The 23,238-nt window shown below is 34.4% G+C and overlaps 1 protein-coding gene across 1 annotated transcript in view; it reads right to left on the bottom strand.

Moving 5' to 3' along the window:
- The window catches only part of LOC118737827 (segmentation protein cap'n'collar), a 93,643-nt gene that overhangs the window by 49,317 nt on the left and 21,088 nt on the right, over positions 1–23,238 (bottom strand). The window contains exon 3 of the mRNA XM_036468606.1: positions 17,087–18,532. Coding sequence (XP_036324499.1) covers positions 17,087–18,076 — 990 coding nt within the window. The 5' untranslated portion in view covers positions 18,077–18,532. The remainder of the gene's footprint in view (positions 1–17,086; positions 18,533–23,238) is intronic.

Below are 23,238 nucleotides of genomic sequence, written 5' to 3'. Positions count from 1 at the left end.
TGGTCAAAATATCGCACTCCTATTATTTTGTGGACAACTGTATGTATGTACGAACTTAAGTAATTTGTTAAAAATATATATGTGTGAAAAAGAGAATATCAAACACACATTGGTAACGTAAATATGGTTTAAAACTAGAACGCGAAAAGAAACAAAAAACATATTTACATATGCATGTGTGTGTATAAAGACTTTATAAAGAGTTAAGAAAGTTCAATGAATCATATTTAGAGTCGCAAAAGGCTGAATTTACACTAAAGTTCGCTGTCTGTTGTGAGCGCTAACCCATACAGCCATGGTCAAACAAATAGCACAGCTGTACTCCGAAGCCAAATCTGATAAAACAAAAAAAAACAAAAATAGTCAAAACAAATATTTTTAGAGCAAGCTGAACTAAATACTGGTTTACCAAATATATCGACTAGCGCGCCACCCACAGGCAAAATTTTTGGTGGACTTATTCCTTTTCCTTTGACCTTATTCCTGTAAATGCGGGTTCTGCAAATATCTCGACCCCTGCGGGTTCTGAGCCATCTGTGAAGTTTCAAGTCTCTAAGCCAACGGGAAGTTGGTCAAAAATTTATTGCAAGATTTTCCCCTAACAAACATACATACTCACATACCTACATACACACAGAGCAAGTTAAATAAAAGCTTGTAAAAAGTATCTGCATCCCGATTTTTTAGCGGATTTGGCTTTGGGGTACAGGTGTGCTATTTGGTTGACCATGGCTGTATGAAGGTGTGTACAAGGTATGTGAGTGCAAGATATTTATGTACATTAAGGTGGTCCAAAAAACGTTAAGACAGAATTTTAATGCTAGGGGTTCCCTAGGATTATTTTGCACCGAAAAAACTATAAATACCCCTGTTTTTTTATTTGGAAATCAAAAAAATATTTAGGGGTCGCCCAAAGCGTTAAGCGTTGCATTTTATATGGGGGGGAAAATGTTTCGTAGAAATGGTATAGAATTTTTGAAATTTAATATGTATTTTGCGATCGTAAAACTCAGTTTCGCTTCAGAAGACTTTCAGTAATAATAGCAAATTGTTTATTTAACCATTTTTTAATATCAAGTCCTTTTTAACCCTTAATTAGGCGCATGGGGTCAAGGCCAGAAAAAAATGTCTTAAGAGTACTTGGAGCGTGCTCGCGGTCTTTCTAGCTTCCTAACTCCCCGCGGGGTAAGTAAATAAGTCACTGCCAGAACATCGGCGTGTACGCATGTGTCGCTACTCTTTTGAGTTCTGACCCCATGCGACCACTTACGCAACATTTTTTATTTTTTATTTTTGTATCTAAGTATTTATGTATATAAGTATGTATTTTTTTTTTAAGTTTGAAGTCAAAAATATGTTTTTTTTTAAGTTAACGATAATAGTGTACTTTAATATTTTTGATAATGCACACTTCCTTTTTTATTTTGAAAACTCTTTTTTCAACACTTTTATTGGGGTCTAGTCTATTGCGACTAATTGTGTGATTTTCTTTATGCGCCTAATTAAGGATTAAAAAAAGTTATTGGGGGGCCGTGAAAAATCGCTAGTATTACAAAGTGGTAAAATAAACAATTTTTGTATTATTATTGGAAGTCTCCTGAAGATCGAAAAATATTGATTTCTGAAATTTTATATCATTTCTACGAAACATTTTTTTCCCTCATATAAAATACAAGGAAAACTTTTGGCGCTTTGACCGACCGCTAAATATTTTTTGATTTCAAAATAAAAAATAATGGTTAATTTTTTCGATATACAACAAACCTAGAGGGTGAGAGCATTAAAATTCCGACTTAACTTTTTTACATACATTTTTGGACCACCCGAATGTATGTACATACATACGATTAAGTATATATGTTTTCATTTATGCATGGCGTAACATTTACACATCACTAAGCAACATAATAGGAAACTTAGCTATCTAATTGAAAATAAAATAAGAAAATTACTGAGTGAAAAGAAAGTTAAGATCTCGCCGAAGGTTGAATTAGAGTACAAAATTGAGCAAAAGGAGGAGTCAATCGCTACTTTTGAACCGCCACCGCACCGACTCCTAGGTAAGTAGCTACTCTATTAACCTGAGGTAGTGCACATGGTAGTGCAGAGTTGAACCAGTCGGAAGCAGAATCACGAAAAACTACGACAGAGGGCGCCCATAAATCCCGCAAGTGACTACTTTAGTAACTCCCGGTAATGCAGGGGGGGCCGATGGTGACTACCGCCTAGGACATTGCCTTGTAAAAGTAGTCGCTGAAATACACTGCAAGTAGTCGGCCGGTAATTGACGGAGTTTATCAGGTAGCTACCGATTCATCAGTCCTGTAGTCGCTCCCCCGTACTGCAGGGTATGTTTGTATCTATTTTCATATGTACTTACGCACATACATATGTACGTATGTATGCAAACTGAATTTCGTTTGCTTGCATGATCACTTTTGAAATAAAACTCAGTGACACTGGAGTGCCATAAATAGAAGACACAGGTGTGCAATTACAGTGCTACAAAAAAAAACGGAATACACCCCAAACATAAAAAACATAGCATAGTGCAGGTTGTTGGTAGGGTCGGAGAATCTAACACGCAAAAATTTTTCTTATAGTTCCTGAGCTAAGGTCTTCGATTATTAGCCTTTTTCGAAAACCGGTTTGGGCTTTCAGATACCACTCGATGTGACCGCAAAAACGTGCTGCAAAAATGACCGACCAAATCGTACATGTAAGTGCATACATAAATACATACATAATTGCAAAATATGAAATCACATAATGGTTATACCCTGCAAAAAATGCAACCAGGCCGGGAAAAGTCACAGAGCCACATGTATCTATGGATTTAACTATGTACATTAGACTGCATCACTCCCAATACAAAAAAAAATCGGTGCTATTTTTCCATCGGAATTATAAAATTTATTATATTTTAAGACGTCCACCAAAATATTTCGGAAAAATTTTGAGATTTAAGTGAGCTGGACCGATTTGAAAATACCTCTAAAATTGGAATTTTATGTTTCTTAAAAATTTTTTTTTTAAAAAATACCCTCAAATGTCAAAACGGTTTTAGCTTAAAAAAATTGCATAAAAATATTTAAAAAAAATTTAAAAAAAATTTGAACGGAATCGTAATAATGAGATTTTTGATGCTGTTTTTTTAACTTTTTTCAAAGATTGGTATAAGAAAAACTTTAATAACACAACCTAAACTCTTCCGATTTAGACTTAAGAGGTGTCATTGGAAAGGTTTTTTCTCATCGTTTTTATTTCTTTGCTAATAAACTCATTCAAAGGATGACAGAGAAAGGTAGGATGAACGAACGTTATTCAAAGTTGAATTAAGATGTGTTGGTATTTGAAAAATAAAAAATTGGGATACGAATGACTTTTTTTGACAGAAATAAAAACAGTGTGAAAATACCTTTCCACTGAGATCCCTTAAGTCTAAATCAGAATAGTTTTGGCCCAGTTATTCAAGGTTTTCGTAAATCAATCTTTGAAAAAAGTAAAAAAACACCATCAAAAATCTCATTTTACGATTCCGTTGAAAAGATGTTTAAATATTTGTATGCAGATTTTTTAAGCTTAATCTGTTTTGTCATCTGAGGGGACTTTTTTCAAAAAGTTCTTTAAGAAACCATTTTTATTCATAAAAAACTTCATTTTTGGAGGTGTTTTCAAATCGGTCCAGCTAACTAAAATCTTAATATTTTTCCGAAATATTTTGGTGGACTTCTTAAAATATAACAAATTTTGCAATCCCGGCGGAAAAACCGCAACTTTTTTTTGGTGATGCAGTCTAATCTACATATGTATGCATTGACAATCAAACACCGTCTTCAAAAGAGTCATATGTACATATGTATGTATGTATTCCGTTTTGTTCGAGCATGTCCTTTGAGGTGCCTAATTGTACCCTCTAAGATATCTCAACGGGAACAAAAAGCAAAGGGGAAAATATGTATATCAATCAAAACTATACAATGCATAATTTTACCTCATGGAGGCTAATCCGGGTATAGTCTCTTTAAAGATAATTCGCACAATTTGTTGCCAGTATATAAATATGTATCTCCATATGAGTACATGTATGTGTGTATGTATGAAAATCCGTATATAAAATGTGAACTAGTGGTTAGCCTTTGCGAAATCAGTATGACATCCACATTGCCATTGGTGAGCTATGCTCACACAATTTGTAATAAGCCGAAATTAAACTACATATGTACATAGTAAGTGAATGACGTTATAACTCTACTAACCGGCAAAGCAGGTAGGCAAAGAAAACATTAAAACAACAGTTGAGTAGTTTGGCTGTTTTAAAACCGGTGAGAAGTCGTGAGTTTACTACATGGCTGAGTTTAAATGTTGAATTAGTAAACTGTATTATGTCGGCCGCTGTGGTGTAGTGGTAAGCAGTGCGCGCTTTCACTCACCAGCACCTGGGTTCAAGCCCTGGTCAAAGCAACATCGCAAAAAATTTAGAAAAAGGTTTTTCTTAACAGCGGTCGTCCCTCGGCAGGCAATGGCAAACCTCCGAGTGTATTTCTGCCATGAAAAACAGCTTCTCATAAAAATACAATCACCGTTCGGAGTCGGCGTAAAACTGTAGGTCCCTCCGCTTTGTGTGACAATATCAAGGCGCACGCCACAAGTTGGAGGAGAAGCTCGGCCAAACACTAACATATGTGTAAGCGCCAATCTATTATTATATTATGTCAACGCTTTAAAAAATTGTTGGTAAAGAACGAGACTTTTGCCCCGGCGTTCTTAATGATTCATGTTCATATTCACAGGGAAGAGGGGAAATTTCACTGTCACGAAAATAAATACCTATATTGTATTCCAATTTTAATACATATTTTGCGGTAATATGTTTGGTATACCAGATTAACGAAATAAGATAAACGTTTAAACAGTGAGCTGTAAATATGACACGGAGCAGTCACGTTACTCATCCCAGCTAGAAAGTAGGCACAACCAAATACAATAAATCAGTGTTGCCAGTTTAGCCGTTTTCCGGCTACATTTGCAAACAGCCGGACAAAATTCGTTTTAGCTGGCAGGCGTTTTGTTAGCCGTTTCGCAAACAGAAGTTAGCCGTTTTAGCCGATTTTGTTTTTAGTAAAATTCAAACATATGTCCATATAAGTTTCCGTTTTTACAAATTTGGCGACCCAAAATCTATTCGAAACTTCTAGCCTTATCTCGGAGAATATTTTCATGTCGGACTGTATTAAATACATATAATTGAAAGAATTTTCTCTCATCCGAATAGTCTTAAAATACTGGGCCGATTTCTATGATTTTTATTTTATGTGAATATATAGTGACCCAAATATGAACTGGGGCGCGACATTTTAGCTTATTATTTTTTTATGAATTATAGGTGATTAATTGCAAACAGTAATTAAATCCAAATTTCATATTTTATGCAAAAATTATGAAAATTGTGCATTTTTTTAATTCAAAATTTTAGTATAGTAAAATGCAAATTTAAGGTAGCTAGCACTTACCGTTGATTTTTGGAAATTTTTGTTGTGGGTGTTCCGCATTTTTTGCACTTGAAAAAAAAAATTTAGAACATACTCTGTATGGAAAAACTTGGTACCACGTTATAAAAAATTACAAAAATTAACGCTATGTCCTGCTACTTAAAATCTTCACATATTATACTAAATTTTAATGGACTACAAAACTGCATACATACAACTTGGCAGAATTTTCATAATTTTTACACAAAGTCTGAAATTGAGACTTATATGGTAATCAGCTTTATTTTCACAAAAAAAAATTGTAATCATTAAAACTAAAAACAAAAATTAAAGAAGGACGTTGCGGGGACTTAATAAAATTTTTGTTATGAATGGCTTAAATTTAAGTGCGAAATTTTATTCGCAGCACTTAGAAAATAACGAATAAGAATAAAAGAGCACGAATATCGACGTGAAACAAAATTCTATGGGAAGACAATACTTGTGAACAATTGTATCTTGGTGCCAACATACTTTATTATTGCTTATTATTGCTCTCAGACAGGCATGTGAGAGAGTGAGTAGGACATTAAAAACAGGAGTTTCGAATATATGGACATCAAAATACAATTAAATCGCTAATTTGTTAAAAACTTAAAAAGCGGCCGGCTTGTTCGATATAAATTAATGGTGTTTTCTTTTCTCGAAATAATGGTGGCCTGTTTTCTTCAGCCCTTTCACAGCTTAACGTGTTCATTTCTCAAAATATCGAGCGCCGACTAAGCAAAATACTTTATACTAAAAAATCCATTTTTCAGTACAAAAAGTAACTTAGTGCAAATGTTACAATGTAAGGCAAAATTTTTCAATAAAAAAGAAAACCCCATAAGTTTGTAATTGATCTATTTTTTTATATTTAAGTATTACAAACATGACTTCTGATCTACGTATAACGACAGGTAATGAATTTACCAGTATCTGTTTTCGTGATTTATTTAACGAGTGCTATAGAGCTTAGGTACGTATAAACTTTACTAACCAAAAAAAAAATAATTAATGATTTTAGTAGTCCTTTTACTTGCGATTTCTTTAAATAAAACATGTGAATTTTAGTTGCAACACTTTGTGTTTGTCAATATAGCCGGTCGGCTCAAAGAGTTCTGGCAACACTGTAATAAATATTCCACAAAAAATAATCAATAAAATATTTAATAGTACATACCCAACAAGTGAGCTCGCTGTCAGCAGAAAGTTTTTTAACAATTTAAATAGTTGTTTTATTACAACTTTTGAGGTAACAACAGAATGTCAGCCGCCTTGGGGATATATATCGATTGAAAATTGCAAAACGAATAAACTTCAGAGTACTGTCAATAGCACGTCATAGCCTCACCATTTAGTTTTGAAAGGATAACTTTATAAAGGGGTGATATGCCTTTATTGGGATGGGGGGATGGGGTATATGGGTATATACATATATTACATTGTATCGTCTAAAAAATACTAATATACATAAAAATGATTAATTCAATACTTTTAAATCGGCCGAGTATCTAAAAACGAATAATAATTGTTTTTTTTAACTAAACAATGTAAGTATGGAAGAAGAAAGTGGTTTTAGAAAAGTGCTTCCATTAGACTGATTCAAAAAATTCTAATAATTTTAAATTTCTATTATCCATATAAATAAAAATAAAAGTTGGTTTCAACTTTGGAATTTGTTTTCTTGTCTTTGAATTATGGAGCTGAAAAGAGCGATAGATATTTTTGTAGGGAATTGGACGCTCTATAAAAAATGTATATTATCATTTTATATTAATTTATATGGAAAATAGAAATCCTCGATGCGACCTTTTAAACTTAAAATTAAAGGTTGTTCCCCTAACAGGCATCTTTTGGCATTCCCCCGGGAGGTATTTTAGAGTGGGTTAAAAAAATGAGTCGATTTTTTTGAATTAGTCTAGTATATGTAACCCTTGGGAAGCAGGATTGGAGGGTTATCAGGCTAAAGAAGCTCGAGGAACCTTATCGGCAAGCACTGATACTGCTGAATGGAGAGTTCCTAGGTAATTTCCCTTCCCTAACGGAAGTCTCGGTTGGGGCAATGTATGGGGTCGCACCTGCCTCTCCGACCTTCTGTATGATCATCACCTCATCTGGCCGATAAACTCGTTCAAACATTTTAAGTGCCCGGACCCGATATTATACCGGTACTTTAAGCCTATGAAGACTTATTTAATTTTTGCTAAAAACGTTACATAGACTGATTTACCTGTATATTAGAAATGGGATTTCGCGTACCCGTCTTTCGAAAGCTCAACATGCATATTGCAAAAGGCTGATCAGTAAAGCTTTCTACAAGTCACCAAGTGGCTCTGAGGTGTAGAAAAGCCACGAAAATTTAAAATTTTTAGTGAATCAAATAACTTCATACCGAGCAATCCCGGCCAACTCATCTGCAATACATGTCTGAATAGGATACAATCTGAGGCAACAGCAAAAGGCCTCGGTCGCTGCTTGGCAAACAGAGTAGATATTTTCCTCATTTTTCAACTTTACATAATTGAGCAAGTAATCGACTGCATCCTTCATGAGCTAATTAGTGACAACTGAGAATTAATATTTATCGGAGGAAAAGATAAACAGCAAGAGAAAAAGATTAAGGTATGCACTTGTTTTATTTCTTCTCCTTTAAATTCAATGAAAGGTAACCTTGCTCAGTCCAGATATTTATCGATTTTGTTATCGACATTTATTGATTTCGTTATCGACATTTATCGATTTCATTATCGATTTTGTTATCGATGTTTTTATCGATTTTGTTATTGATATTTTTACCGACCTTGTTATCGATATTTTTAACGATTTTCTTATCGATATTTTTATTGATTTTGTTGTCCCTATTTTTATAGATTTTGTTGTCGATATTTACCGATATTGCTATTGATATTATTATTGAAATTCACCTAAGATTTAACTGCCATCGATTAACATTAGTGATGACAGCTAAGCACCAGATGAGTTCAACATCGGAAAGTAGTTTTTCTGAAAATTGCAGATAGATTGTATTGAATTTATGCCCTCGATATATTGATTATGACACAATTTAGATATGTAACGTATGTTTCATTCTACAGTGTGGCCCAGACGCACTTACCTTTTTTTGAAATTTGTTAAAACAAATGCAAAGTTGTCGATAAATCAATGAATAGCTTCGTAACTACTATTCCTTTTAGAAAATGTTTTCAACTTAGATAGGCCTTCCCAATTAAAAAAAAAAAATAAGAATGGCCAACTACTTATATCTAAAGAAAATATCAAAAATAACTGAGTGTACTTTTTTCAGATCTTAAACGCCCGCAATTTGGTATATCTCAAAAACTGTGCTGCTTTCTTATATTTTGATTTCGTTCTTCACAATTTCGTAAAGAAATTAGTTGGGAGTTGCAAAATATTCACATCCCGAAAAATTTGGGTTGACTTTGCTATAATACACAATTTGATTTTTCGGGTGATATTTGAGTTGCGAAACGAATGAATCTTTACACGAACGTATCCGTTTTGCATTATAAGTAGCGAAGCGAATAAATTTAAATTATTTTTTACAGGGTTGATGAATAAGAAAAGACTCCTCTTTTACTCTATGTACTTCAAAATATAAAAGAATTTTAAGGATTTATTTTCCATATCGTCTGCTAAGTGGAGGATCGACCTATCTCGGCAGCCAGTTCAAAAACGCCCTATCTCAAAAAACTTTTCAAGAACGCCCTATTTCAGAATTTTATTGAAAAACACTATATTTCAGAACTCGATTCAAAAATGCCCTATCTCACTTCAAAATGTATTGAATATGTGCTGACATAGGGCGTTTATGAATCGGCAGCTGAGATAGGGCGTTTTTGAAAAGTTTTTTTAGATAGGGCGTTTTCGAACTGGCTGCCGAGATAGGTCGATCTTCCACTCAGCAGACGATATGGAAAATAAATCCTTAAAATTATTTTATATTTTAAAGTACATAGAAAAAAGAGGAGTCGTTCTTCAACCAAATTCTAAAATAGGACGTTTTTGAAAAGTATTTGATATATGGCGTATTCAAATTGGCTGCCGAGATAGGTCGATCTTCCACTCAGAAGTCGATATACAGGTGGCAGGTAACAAGATCGACGGAAATAACGTCAATTGACACTATTTCCCACAGTGATGCGAAATAAAATCAATTGACGTTAGTATCTTTTCAAAAGAAAAATAAAGTCAATAAAAATTTCGAAATAAAGTAAATGATGCTATTTCCTAATTCAAATGGAAATAGCGTCAAAAATGCCTAAAGTAAAGATGTCGATTCAAAGAGATATGAATGTTGTTACAATAAACATTGCCCCGTAATTGTTGTTTCCATAGATGAAAGAGGTTATTGGCAAAGTGATATTAATCAAGACAATCATGAACCACCACCAATTGATTTTATTAAAAATCTTAAAATTACAAATATAATATAAACACGATGCGAAAAACGAAACGTAAAAAGAGCAGGAATGCTGGAAACAGAAACAACGCAAAAGTAAAAAAAAGGATGTAAAATTTCCATATTCATTTTTTGTGTGCTGCTGGCCGCGTTTTTTGAGGTAAAAATAATTATTACCCAAAATTCGGGCAAAAATACAATGCACAAAAATATATTCGCAATGTGCAAAACTGATGCGACCCGACACGCAAATCTCTCTGCAAATGCACAAACACACACGTCCATCCGTAAATCCGCATACATATTTATATTTGATCTGCATAGGTACTACATGCATACTACAAAATTAAAAGTAACTAGTTCAATACCACCCAATTTAAGGTTATATGCAAATAATTTCAGAATTAACGTAGAACATAATAATTTTTATATGTATAATCAGTAGGGTGATCCAAAAAAAGTAAAATCGGATTTTTAATGCTCTCTCCCCCTAAGATGGTTCTATAACGAAAAAACTATACCCCTATTTTTTTATTTTGAAATCAAAAAATGTTTAGAGGTCGGTCACAGCGCTCAAAATTTTCCATATATTTTATATGGAAAAAACAACTTTTCATGGAATTGGTATAGAATTCTCGAAAATAAATATTTTTCGATCGGAAAACTCTGCTTCTCTTCAGGAGACTTTCAATACGAATACCAAATTGTTTTTTCGGGGTTTTCGGGGATTTTTGGCTGACCTATAAATTATAGTTACTATAAAAAAATGGTTAAATTAAAAATTAGGTATTATTTTTGGGAATCTCCTGCACAGAAACAGAGTTTTCCAATCGAATACACACATGCATTTTTGGACTACCCTAATAATTACTGTCACAGCGACGACGTTGTGTACGGCTCTCTACTGATCCAAACTGAATTTCGTACGGCAATTCTCACAGTCAAATTATATCACTACACGGACTAGTACAGACCCAAAATGGGCTAATATGACATTCGCCTTGAACTAGTCCGATTATCTGCAACGCAAATACATACTTGACATACATATAATGTACAGTCAAACTTCTCTATAACGAATCCCAGAAAACCGGGAAATTGTTTCGTTATATGTGACCTGGTCTACGGAAAGGGGGCTTAGGTATCAAAAAATAAATTTTCACTTTTTGGTTGATTCGGATGGAAGATGAGATGCTTTTCACTTTTAACAGCTTTTTCACAGAAAACTAGTTTTCGCACGTAAGCTCCCTTTTCGTAGACCAGGTCACATATAGAAAAAAATAAGTTGCGATCTTTAACATTTTTATTTGAAGTGATCAGAATCGAATACATGAAGAGAAGCAAAGACAGTGTTTGGCACGTTGTTTTCCAAACTTGATGATAAATTACGGGCAGGAACCCCGTATTGTTTAACAATGTCTTTTTTTGGTACTTCTCCCCTTTCAACTGTCTTTATGATCAATAGGTTTTTTCCGCTGAAGGTGTTATACGCGGAGCCTTTTCTTAATTCAAAAGTAATTGCGATTTCCAGAATTTGGAGATTCCCCTGAACGCAGTATGCTTTCCTTTGTAAAAAAAAAAAAAAACTACATGCGGACGCATTAAGCAAAATGGTTTTAATAAATTTTTTATATGGGGACTGAAAATGCTTCAAATTTCTACTGAAGACTGTAAAAATTTTGCGATTTAGAGAAAAATTCGCTATATGGAAATTCGTTATAAGGAGAAAAAAATACACTAAAAGCAGTACGAAAAAGCAAAATTCTCAAAGTTGATTCGCAATAGAGAGAAGACGACTTCGTTATACAGATGTTCGTTGTACAGCAGTTTGACTGTATACATACATACATATGTATGTATGTACATGCTATATTTGTAGATATGCATTTTCAATATTATATTTAAATATAAAACTGTATGCATTTACACTTTAGCAGCAGCATTCGCTGATCTGCGTGCATGTCTCAAGCATTTTTAACAGCCGCGTCAACAATCAAAAGCAGAAAATTGGCAAAAAATAAAAGCTGTTTGCGGCAGCGTCACCCAGCATCTGACTGATTCTCTGACTAAACGACTGGATGTTCTTGATTTGTGGCGTTAAGGCGAACGCTTTGAAGATAAATTTGTTTGCTTTTGTTTTTATTTTATATACGTATATTTTTTGTTTATATTTTAATTTCGCGTTTTTAACTGAATATTGTCGCGTTTGTCTTCGTTGCGTTTTCATATTCTCTTTTTTAGTTCAATGCAAATGTATGCAAATAGAGAGTAAAAACATTTTAATAGATTCGTTTTATAATAGAAAATCGTCGTCAATTTTGTTAAGACTGCGAGGCAAAGCAAAGCAAAGTAATTTTTTTTTTTTAACTTCAGTTTAATAAATCTTTAGCGTTGACCCAAATGCAATTTTTGTGTTTTTTTATTTGATTGCATTTAATTTAGAAAATTTTTGCATTTAATTCAAAGTCTATGACAAAATCGTTTTAGCACACGTTGAATATGCTTGTATGTGATGCTTAACTGCGGACATGGATTTTATATGCTTGTAATTTTCTATGGATTGGTAGAAGCAACTGGTGCCGAAAAATGATTTTAAATCACGCAACCCTGGTTTGAAATAGGAGAAACGGTAGCAAAAATACGGGATGACGATGTAATAGTCGACTACCCGAGTGTCTGGTTTCAACGACTAACAGGGCTAAACGAGTTATAAAAGTTAAGGGCGGCAGTGCAAAGTAAACATGTACATATCAATTGCTAAATTAGAGAAAAAGTGTCGCAAAAATTCAAGTAGATTTATTTCTTGAAAAATGAATTTTGAAATGGTATAAAGGCTTTATTATTATGCTAAAGTTAGCAACTTCGATAAAATGTAAAACATGTAGAAAATACTTTTTTATGGTGCAAATGCTTGGTAAATGATATCGAAGAGAAAATTTAATTAAATTTGAAAAACTTTACATTACGGTGGTCCAAAAAAAGGTAAAGCCGGAATTTTAATACTCTCACCCCCTCACCTTGTTCTATACCAAAAAAATATACCCGTTTCTTTCTTTTGAAATTAAAAAAATATTTACATGTCGCTCAATGCGCGCAAAGTTTTCCGTATGTTTTATATTGGCAAAAACAATTTTTCGTAGAAATGGTATAGAATTCTTGAAAATCAATATTTTTCGATCCCACGCGTTTATTGAACCATTTTTTAATATTAACTGTTTTCTATAGATCCCCTAAAAACCAAAAAAAAAATTAAATGGAGGGACCCATAAAAAATAAAATCGCTAGTATAAAAAAGGTAAAATTATCAATTTGGTATTATTCTTGGAAATCTAATGAAGAGAAACAGAGTCTTCTAATCGAAAAATATTGAGTTTAAAGAATTCTATACCATTTCCACGAAAAATGTTTTTTCCCCATATAAAATATATGGACAACTTTCGAGTGCTTTGAGCATAAATATTTTTCGATTATTAAATAAAAAGACAGGGACATATTTTTTCGATATAGAACAATCCCAGTGGGTGAGAGCATTTAAATTCGGGCTTTACTTTTTTTCTCATGCATTTTTGGACCACCCTAGTATACATACAGGCATATGTACGATCTATAAATTTACAGCCTTCTTTCTGATTACATTCTTCTACATTCTTTATTAGACGCAAAAAGTCGGCTTGGAATAAAATAACAATTTCTAGCGCAACAAAATTTAACGGCTGGAAAAAAATTTAACTTAAGGTCAAATGTTAGGCCGATCGTATCTTTCGGTGCAATCATTATTGTCCTCCCAATTCGTATGCATACATACAAACATATGTAGAAACATACAGCCAAATTTTTAAATGCTTACAAAATTCTCAAATAATCTCTACGATGAAAGCCACTCAAGGCGAAAGCATGCTATAAAGCCGGAAAAGGATACATAGCCACCAAACAAGGTGAATGCGAGTGTTTGTTATGAGAATAAAGGAATAAATATTGATCACAAATAAAACTGATTGCAGCTGCTTCCTATTTTGCTTTGCCGCGTAAAAACGATTTGTTGTTCTTTGTTCAACGCGCAAACCATCATAAAATATACAGAATTTGCCGTGCAGTTGTCAACAAAATATAGCAAGATTTTGCTATTACTTTGGAGGAATAAATTATATAATAATAATGAAAAACAACAATTACATACATACGTATATATGTAGAATAAAAAAAGAATATTTCGGCAAAATCATAGCGAAAATTTCACGCTTAGCAAAAAAATATATACATTCCTAGATATTTATGTATGTACGTGTGCATGTACAACCAAATGACTTCATATCAAAACTGAAAGGTTAATCAACTGCACCAAAAGTGTTAAATAAATTTAATTAGCACACATCGCGTGATAAGTAAGTAATTTACAACAAAAAATAGATAATTCTTAAAAAAAAAATACAAAAAATAATCGCAAATTTTTATAAATTGCACTCGTTATATGGTGCAAGCAACAAAAGACCACCGCAAAAAAAAAATACAAAATATCAACGCACATTTTAGATACTTCAAATTTGCGCGTTATTATATTAAAATTTCAAGCGCTATAAAATTGGAGCAAAAACAACATTTGCGTGTATGTATGTACACATTTTGTTGTTGCTTCGCGTCTCTACGAGTGTCAAAAAAATATTCCGCTGTTTTTAAATATTATAGTGAGCCATTTGAAATACAAATTTTCTCTTTCGAGAAGCATCGGTCCATCCTTTGCAAGGTCCAATAAGCATTGTGCTACTGAGTTAAGCGAACATTCCAAAAGCTGGTTTTCTTTTTATGAAAAAAAAAAACCTTCAGATGTAAATACTTTTTGACACTTTGGATTTTTTTTAAATTATATATGGGTGTTTCCATCGGAAGGTCCACCACGACAAAAATAAATAAAAGTCTTATATCTAACGTATTTACGGGCCGATTTGTCTGCTTTTTAAAATATATACTAGCTATATAAGTAGAATCATGTTTGCGTAAAATGGTCTTCCTAGGTGGCGCCAAGGTCGAGATATTTCGAAAAACCGTATTTATGGTCCGATTTGGTTCGAATTTGGCGTATGTAGTTGAAACATAATAAATCATAGACTTCCAAAAAATTTACCCTGAATTTGCGCTAAAGTCAAAATATAAAGTATATTCGACATAAAATACATGTTTTATTTGCGTTAAAAATTCATTTAAAAGTAATATTAACAAAAATATAACGATGGAAATTTATGTCACGTGACGCCACGATCCCTGAGAGCACAGCGTTTGTTCAGAAGTGCGAGCGAAACTACTTCCATCTTGGCCTCGCGAAGGTTGGACAGTCTAAAAGAAAGTGTGAAGATGATTCCACTTCATCTTCCTCTTGACAGCTGATACAAAAGGATCAGTCGAAATTCCTAGTCTCACCGCATGAACACTAATCGCGCAATAGCCGGTCAGAACCCCCATCACTAGCCCTTGAGTGGTAACGTATTTTAAAGTGTCCTATAAAAACATTTGCTGCAGCAGAGAAACGTCTTCTTTTCCTTTTTTATGCCACAAAAGGACCCGGTTTCCCTTAGCCTAATAGCAGTTCGTGCTGCGACAATTCTGCCTGCAATATCCACAGAAAATCCCTAGGGGAAATATGAGAGCCTTTTCCAACCTTCGGGATGAACGCAAAACTGACTACCCTCAAAGCCTTGGGGATGTACTCGGTCCTCACGCAGTTCGCATAAATAGGATTGTAACGATCGTCCAGAAGATCGGAGAAGTACAGGACCTGGGGGAAGATTCTGTAATCAGTTAGCGACAATTTTAGAATCGCTATCGCACTTTTTGACGCAAAAACATTTATATCATGCGTCAAAAGGTGCGGTAGCGATCAGAAAATTGTCGATAACTGGTTACAGAATCTCCCTGTTGATGTACAAACTATCGCAAAGAAGTACATTTGACTGTACTTCGAAGTACAAAACCGAAAAAAGAAGTACTGTACTTCCGAAAGAAGTACGGTTGGTCACATTATGAATAACCCCCAATGTATGTATATGAGATTTTGCGTCTGCTATTTCAACCACTTTGACGGCCGCTGTGGTGTAGTGGTTAGCAGCGCGTGTTACCATTCCGCAGGGCCTGGGTTCAATCCCGGTTCAACCCAACATCAAAAAATAAATGAATAAAAGTTGTTTTGTAATAGCGGTCGCCCCTCGACAGTCAACAGCAAACTTCCAAGTGTATTTCTGCAGTGAAAAAGTTTCTCATAAAAATACAATCACCGCTTGGAGTCGGCGTAAAACTGTAGGTCCCTCTCCTTTGTGTTGCAACATCAAGGGCGCATCGGAGAAGAAGCTCGGCTAAACACTAACATATGTATGTGCGCTAATCTATTTCAACTACTTTGGCTTTCTTTATTCAGTTTGATAGTTCTTCGATGCTTTTATTATATTCTTTATTTCCTCTGCTTTATTTTGGCTTATTCTATTCTCTTTTGCTTTGACAACTGAACTCGGAAACTTTCTGATTAAACTTAGGGATGGCAATGATTTGGTGGTAATTTTCATGGTAATTGTTTCTGAATAACATCTAAATAAGATAAACCAAAACTTTGTATGGAGAATTAAGTAATTTGGTTCGTAAATGTTTAGCCATTACGTATTACAAATAAAGCTGCCGTAGGAATGCACTTTTAAAAAGTTATGCTGATTCGGAATACATAATTTTAAACATGATTAAATAAGCAAAAAATTAGGTGTTGAAAAATGTAAATAAAACATTTAGCATTTCTTCGCTTTCTCTCTCAATTCACCATCACCGTTAAGTACTGATTTCTTAAGAGAATTTCATAATATTCAGCAATCATTTGCTATGGACAATGGTTTTTAATTTTCGGCATAGCTGCACTTTTTACTAAAGTGCACCAAATTATATGCAGCTAACCGAAGACCGCATTATAGGTAATACAATTTGTCATATTTGCTATTCCCCATAGTGCAATACGAATGCAATTGATTATAATATTTCATTTTATCAGTTGTAGTCAAGTGAAAAGATCTTTAAAAAATACATTTCAGTCCCCAAACAAAATTGTGCATAAATCATTTGGGCCAACAACAAATTCGCAACACTAAATAATGCCAATAGAATTTTGTAAATATAGAATGTTTACCTCTTCGATCAGCTCCGTTTGACTAATAAAGGGACTCAAATCCACTTCCTCACTTTCAGTTTGCTCACCATCGTCGCCACTGGCTTCCGGTTCCTTCTTTATCGCCAGCACAGTGGACGCCAAAGTTGAACTGCTGGAGCTAGAGCTAGCGACTTCATTTTCCAGCGCAATTTCCTCTTCTTCTTCCTTATCGAACTGCTCAGTTTTAATGCTGGCAATATCTGCTGGTTCTGGATAGGTGTCATTCAAAGCACCAGCACTAATTGTCTCATCTTCTTTTTTTACCGCATTAGCCGCTGCAGTTGCAGCGCTTGCAATGGTCGGAAGAAATGCATCCAAATTCAAGTCAATATAAGTATTATTGTACGGTTCATCCTTGAGCGGCAAGCCGGCATATGGATTGTTAATGGCAAGATCTCCAAAGTCCCGCAAATCAGCTAAATTTTGCTCCCATACCGAACGCTGATCTTGAAAGTTATCCGAATTCAGAAACACATCCAGCTCCGAAGCCGGCAGTCCCATGTTAGTGGCGTTCGTGCTGGCCGCAGCAGCTGCCGCTGCAGCATTGGCTGCCTGCTCTAGCGCAGTGGCTCCTGCCACATTCACGCTTCCGCCGGCATTAGCCGCACTACTCGCAGTTGTTTGCAACTCCGGCAAAGTGGCCGTTTGATTTGTGCCACCATCGTTCTGCACGTTTAAAATATAAGCTGTGACATTATATTGCGGCAGCGTGGCATCGTGTTGTCGATCGTAGCGTATTAGATCCTCTATGAGCGGCATCATGGTCTTACGATTAGCGTAAGGATACTCCACCATTGGTACTGCGCGCAACATTTCCAGCTCCCAACCGTCGCCATCGCGCAACTCCAGCTGTGAGTCCCAATTTCGTAAGCGCTGCTGTAGATAATTATCCGGATCCACATGCAGCAGACTCAAGGCCAATGCTATTTGCAGCATTTTCATAGCGTACGATTTCTTGTTGCAGATCATTTTGTGCCGTTTGGAAAATCTGCAATTCCAGTTATTCAAATTATGAGTTCTAAGTACTATGCGCGTGTCACTCCTGCGCCCGCATATAGCCCGCACCCCTCAACCCCCGTTGACAGCTAAGTGTCAGTTATTAACAGCGACAGTTAGCCTTCAATGACGACGACGTCGCTGCCGTTGATGCAGCCGAAGCTGCGATCGCCTTGAGTTTGAGGTTACTTTGTGCGTTGGTGTTTTGGTTTTTCTCGTTTGATTTAGTTTTATTTTGCTTTCTGGCGAGAATGAAATATTTATTATTTTACGCTCTTAGTTGTTTGTTCAAGTCTTTCCCGATTCGTTTGTCGCAGCTTTTAATTGTTTCTGAATATTACTGCAGTTGTTTCTCTATTGAGGAATGCTTTTAGATCAACGCGCCTGTTCTGTTGTTCGTCCCACACAGTCGAACTCTGGCAGAATATTCTGAAACGAATCAGAGGAAATCATTTAAATACGCTAATTGTATGTAGTAGATATTCACATGATTAAGATGTAAATGAAAATAATTTCTTTGCAAATGCAATGCAGTATGATGTGTGAAGGATGTTTTAATGTTCTTACAAATGATGTGATTTATGAGACATAATTCTGGTTGATTAATTGAGTTATGGTATACCTAATTGAGTGAGTGTAAAAGTGTCCCGTCCTCTGCGCAAAAAATGATCACTTGGATGCCTAAGTATGTAAATATGTATAGGGCATAGTTAAGGACTTTAATAGAATTGAATATTGGAGTGACTTCAGAATGGTGTGAAATAAAATACCACAGATTCGGTGTCATTATTCCTAGTTTATGTACTTAAATTTTTATACTTATATTATTATTCTGGAAAGGTGGGTAGAATGTGACGACCTGAACTATCACGAAGCTATATAAGATAGACAATAGAAGTCTAAATTTGGGGGGTTATTCTGGTCTCTAAATTTTCATGGAAATATTTCTAGATATTCCACCATTCCACCTATTTCTAACTGGATGAAAAGTGCTTCATTTAAAAGCGTACTCAAACTGTGGAGTTCTACAACGTGGCAAACAATGGACAAGTGATATGTTTCCAATCTGGACCGAGTCGGATGGGAGTAAAAAAGTTATAATTATAAGACCATTGAGCGCAACTTCGAAACTCACTTTCCCGACAGGAGTACTGGGAACTTCATATCTGTCTGAGAGAAGACCATATTCCGTTCTTGACAGATGTCTACAAAATGGACGTGGCAACCGGACTTGGCGTTTACCCTCAGAAGCTATCTTTGGTAGAGGCGTAGAGACTCCAATATTACTGCATCTATTCCATGCTGAGTTGTATATATGCAATTGACTGTAGGAAAAGGGAGGTGAAGATGGCAAGCATGACCGACATAGCTCCATCAAAACTCGTTCTTCATTGTCAAGGCGCTTACCCCGGTAAGGATTGTCTGGATAGGCGTTTGAGAATTATGAAGATCCCCACAATATCTCGCTTTCACATAGTCAATCTCCACTGAAAAACACCAAAAATATCAGGGAACTTTTAAACAACGTAAGGACATGTAGGTCTGTTGAAATTTTCTCCTGGGAAACAAAATTGGCGTATGCCAATTTCAAGTGAACTTTTAGTTAGAACTATCCCAACTTAACCTAGAATATTTGGTAATCTGTGCCCGTAATAGCAAGGTGCACCTTACCAAACTCTATTGGAGAACGCTATGACAGCTTCTATTTTAAAACAGCCTTATTTCCACACAGTTGAAACACTAAATTCCTGGTTCGTTTTGTAAAATTATAACGAGTATTGCATATTCAATTAACTCATTGGCTAGGGTTTTCCGCCTATGATTCTGTTGAAAACAGTCTTAGGTTAGTGCCGAGTTAACTTTCGTTTGGCAGCTACATAACTGTCGATTTTATGAAAGATAGCCTATCTACCCGTTTCATATATGTAAATATATGTAATATGTAATTTCAAAAAAAAATTTACAATTTAATGTTCCAAGCATTAAGAAACGCAGAAACGTTTGAGATCTGTCAAGGATTATAGATAAAACTTTTACAAGACTTTGGCATAGGTAGTATTCAGTAGACTGCTGTTTGGATGGTAATGTATTGAAGTAATTGGACCAAGCTTTGTCGAAATCGATAAATCGGTTAGCGATATACATTGAATTATGTGAAATATACCGCTATATGATAAGTGGGCGTTATTTTAGTCCGATTTCAAAAATATTCAACATATTGCTTTTTTGCGCCAGTTATTATTAGTATTATTAGTTATTATATACCAAGTTTTGCAGAAATTGATAAACCGGTTACCGATAAACACATACATATGTATGTCGGTTTCCAAAAATTGTCTCTAGTAGATATCACTTTTTGATAAGAGGTCATTGCCTATATAAATTTTGAGTGATTTAGCTTAAGTAGTTACTAATTTATCGAAGGTCCTTGCCTGATTTCAAAAATTTTCAACGGATTTCTTAGTGAGATTCTAAGCAATGTTCGCACTGATTTTGGTGGGGTTTGATAAAGGGACTAGAGAGCTGCAGCATCCCATCATAATTTCCCAAACATTTCATAACTTTCTTATTTTATGCCAAAATAATAATAAAAAATAAAATTATACCAGGTAAAAGGCTATAATTGACAAACTCGAATTTTATAGAAGCTAATAAAAAAACATTTCCGGCAACATGTCAAATACATATGTATACAACGTAATAAAATCTTGTTTTCGAGGTAAGAAGGGAATGAAAATCCTGTGATAGAGATACCACATATGTCAGTCGAAAACCGCGACACTTTGTCGAAACTGATTTTCCATAGTTGAGGAAGAAGATCTACACACATACATAACTTATGTTTAATTACCCAGGTTAAAAAAAAAGTTTCTGCATATTAAACCAACCCTCTATATCCCTATGTTATTCGACGTCCCGAATGCGAGGTCTATTAGCCTCCGTCAGGTTCGATGTAATTGGAATGTCAGGTAAGGAAAAATTCATTGAATAAACCTGAAAATTCAATACAATTCTTCTGATTTAGACCATGGGATGACCTTGGCATGACATCAAGATGGCCTTGAAGAATCAAGGGAGCCCCATATTCGGATTTAGCGACAACAAAAACAAAAACATTTATTTTTTATTTTTATTGAATAAATTTTTTTGTCGTATTTGACCCTCAAATGACCTCGAACCTGACATGTTTTTTGGGGTCAGCGAATCGATTATTTTTATATGATAGAAACCCGGAACTCCTTCGGCGAAAAACAATCTAAAAAATCAACGGTAATTTTTAGCCACTTAAAACTTGCACAGTTTTAGATTAAAATTGAAAGGGCTATAAAACTGTATACTCAAAAAAAGCTCTAACACTTCTGAGAATGAAGTCTGAAGTTTGGGTGCAAATTTGTTGAATTTTTGTGTAATTTTCTACAAAGATTTCAACTTAGGTTTGTATAATATATATATATTATATATAAATTTTAAATTGAAACTTGTTAAAAAGAAATAAATAAACATGAGTGGCAAATAATATCACTTTGAAATGAGGATGCTATTCATATGACCGATACTGTTACCTTAATTCACAAAGGCCCTAACCAACACTTTTTTCGAAACTGCGTTTTCACAGATTTTGGGTAGGAGGTATTGTTAAAGCACACCTTCAATAAAAATTTTTAAGTTTTAGTACCAAAAACCACGAAGTTATATGCCAGTTTTTAAAAAGCCCTGGTTTTGATTCTATTTAAACGTGTTTTTTGCTTCTCCTGTAAAATAAAAAATTTGTTGTTTACGGCCTTTGTGAATTAAGGTAACTATATATGTATGGGTATACATAATTGCATTACATTTTCTGGAAAAAGTTTACATACATACATATTTTGATTTTTATCTAGAGCCAAATTTTAATAAAATTCATTTCTCAATAATTCATGCTACCAGCAAAATAATACTAATTCGGTGCGCTAAAAAAAATTTGATGCAAATGAGTTTTCTGTAGCCAAATTACTTACTTTGGAAAATACTATAAATTGCTATATTTATGAAAAACATGTAATTTTTGCGAATGCATGCGAAAAAATATCAAGGTCATTTTGATCACCGATTCAAGGATTATTTAATTGAGCAATTATTTTTGAAAAATAAAATTTTTCTTGCGAAAAAACATTTCTGTGAATACAAGCTAATTTGTTCAGTATCTGCGCATATGACACACTTTTTCGTTTGCATTTCATTCAGAGAAAGATTCGGAAAATTAATGAAGTGGATGGAATATCAACAAAAGGAAAAATACATACATAAGTATCGTTCATTTACTAAAAGACTGTCATAACTAAAAAACGACTTTTTTGAGTAAATCGTACATAATTGCTTGATACTTATATCAAGTAACACGCTTCATATTGTGTGTTTCTACATTTAAGTAGGGATCAAATTTAGAACTGTAAGCGCGTTCTAAAGAAAAATCTCGTTTTTAGAGTAGTGACCGTCTTTTAGTTAATGAACGATTATATGTTTGTGTGTATATATTTTGTTGTTACTTTCTACCTTTCATTCATTAAAAAAGAAAACTTCTACAATAGCAATGATGCGAGCATAAAAAGTAAATCGATGACTGCCAATAAATCAGAGATGAGATGAGTTTGAATGTTTTTAGTGGGCGGTGAAGTATAATACATACCTACATATATAACGTTATCGTATATACAGTATGGCACAAAAGTAAGTTTCTAGACAAAAAAAAAACCTGGTGTGAATATTTTTTGTCAGCCAAAATTCTAATTTGCAATTCCTTCTTTCTGTGGAAAAGAGATTTGTAGCCGCGACCTATCATTGTCCATAAGAACATCAAACCTCTCCTTCCTTTCTATTCATTTTATAACGTATGCTACTCCCGAATTAGTTACATGGTTTTGCGCTTGAAAAATTGACATTTTGAAAGCTTACTCTTAGAATGAATACTGAGTTGCTGAAGTAGTGAAATAATAAAAAAAAAAGTTTTACAATCTTGAAATAAGTGCCTCTGGTGGTTTTAGTTGGGTTATACTGATACTGAGTTGGCGGTTAATCTTACGTAGACAATTCGGACAAGATTCGGGTAATTAGACACAAGTTTTCATGCTTTTTCTAAAATTGGGGCCTAAATCATC

Source organism: Rhagoletis pomonella, unplaced genomic scaffold (genome assembly GCF_013731165.1).
Source record: "Rhagoletis pomonella isolate Grant_MI unplaced genomic scaffold, Rhpom_1.0 Rhpom_scaffold_00004, whole genome shotgun sequence".
Classification (NCBI taxonomy): domain Eukaryota; kingdom Metazoa; phylum Arthropoda; class Insecta; order Diptera; family Tephritidae; genus Rhagoletis; species Rhagoletis pomonella.
Note: the sequence above shows the minus strand (reverse complement) of the source record. Positions and strands in the feature narration are given on the sequence as shown.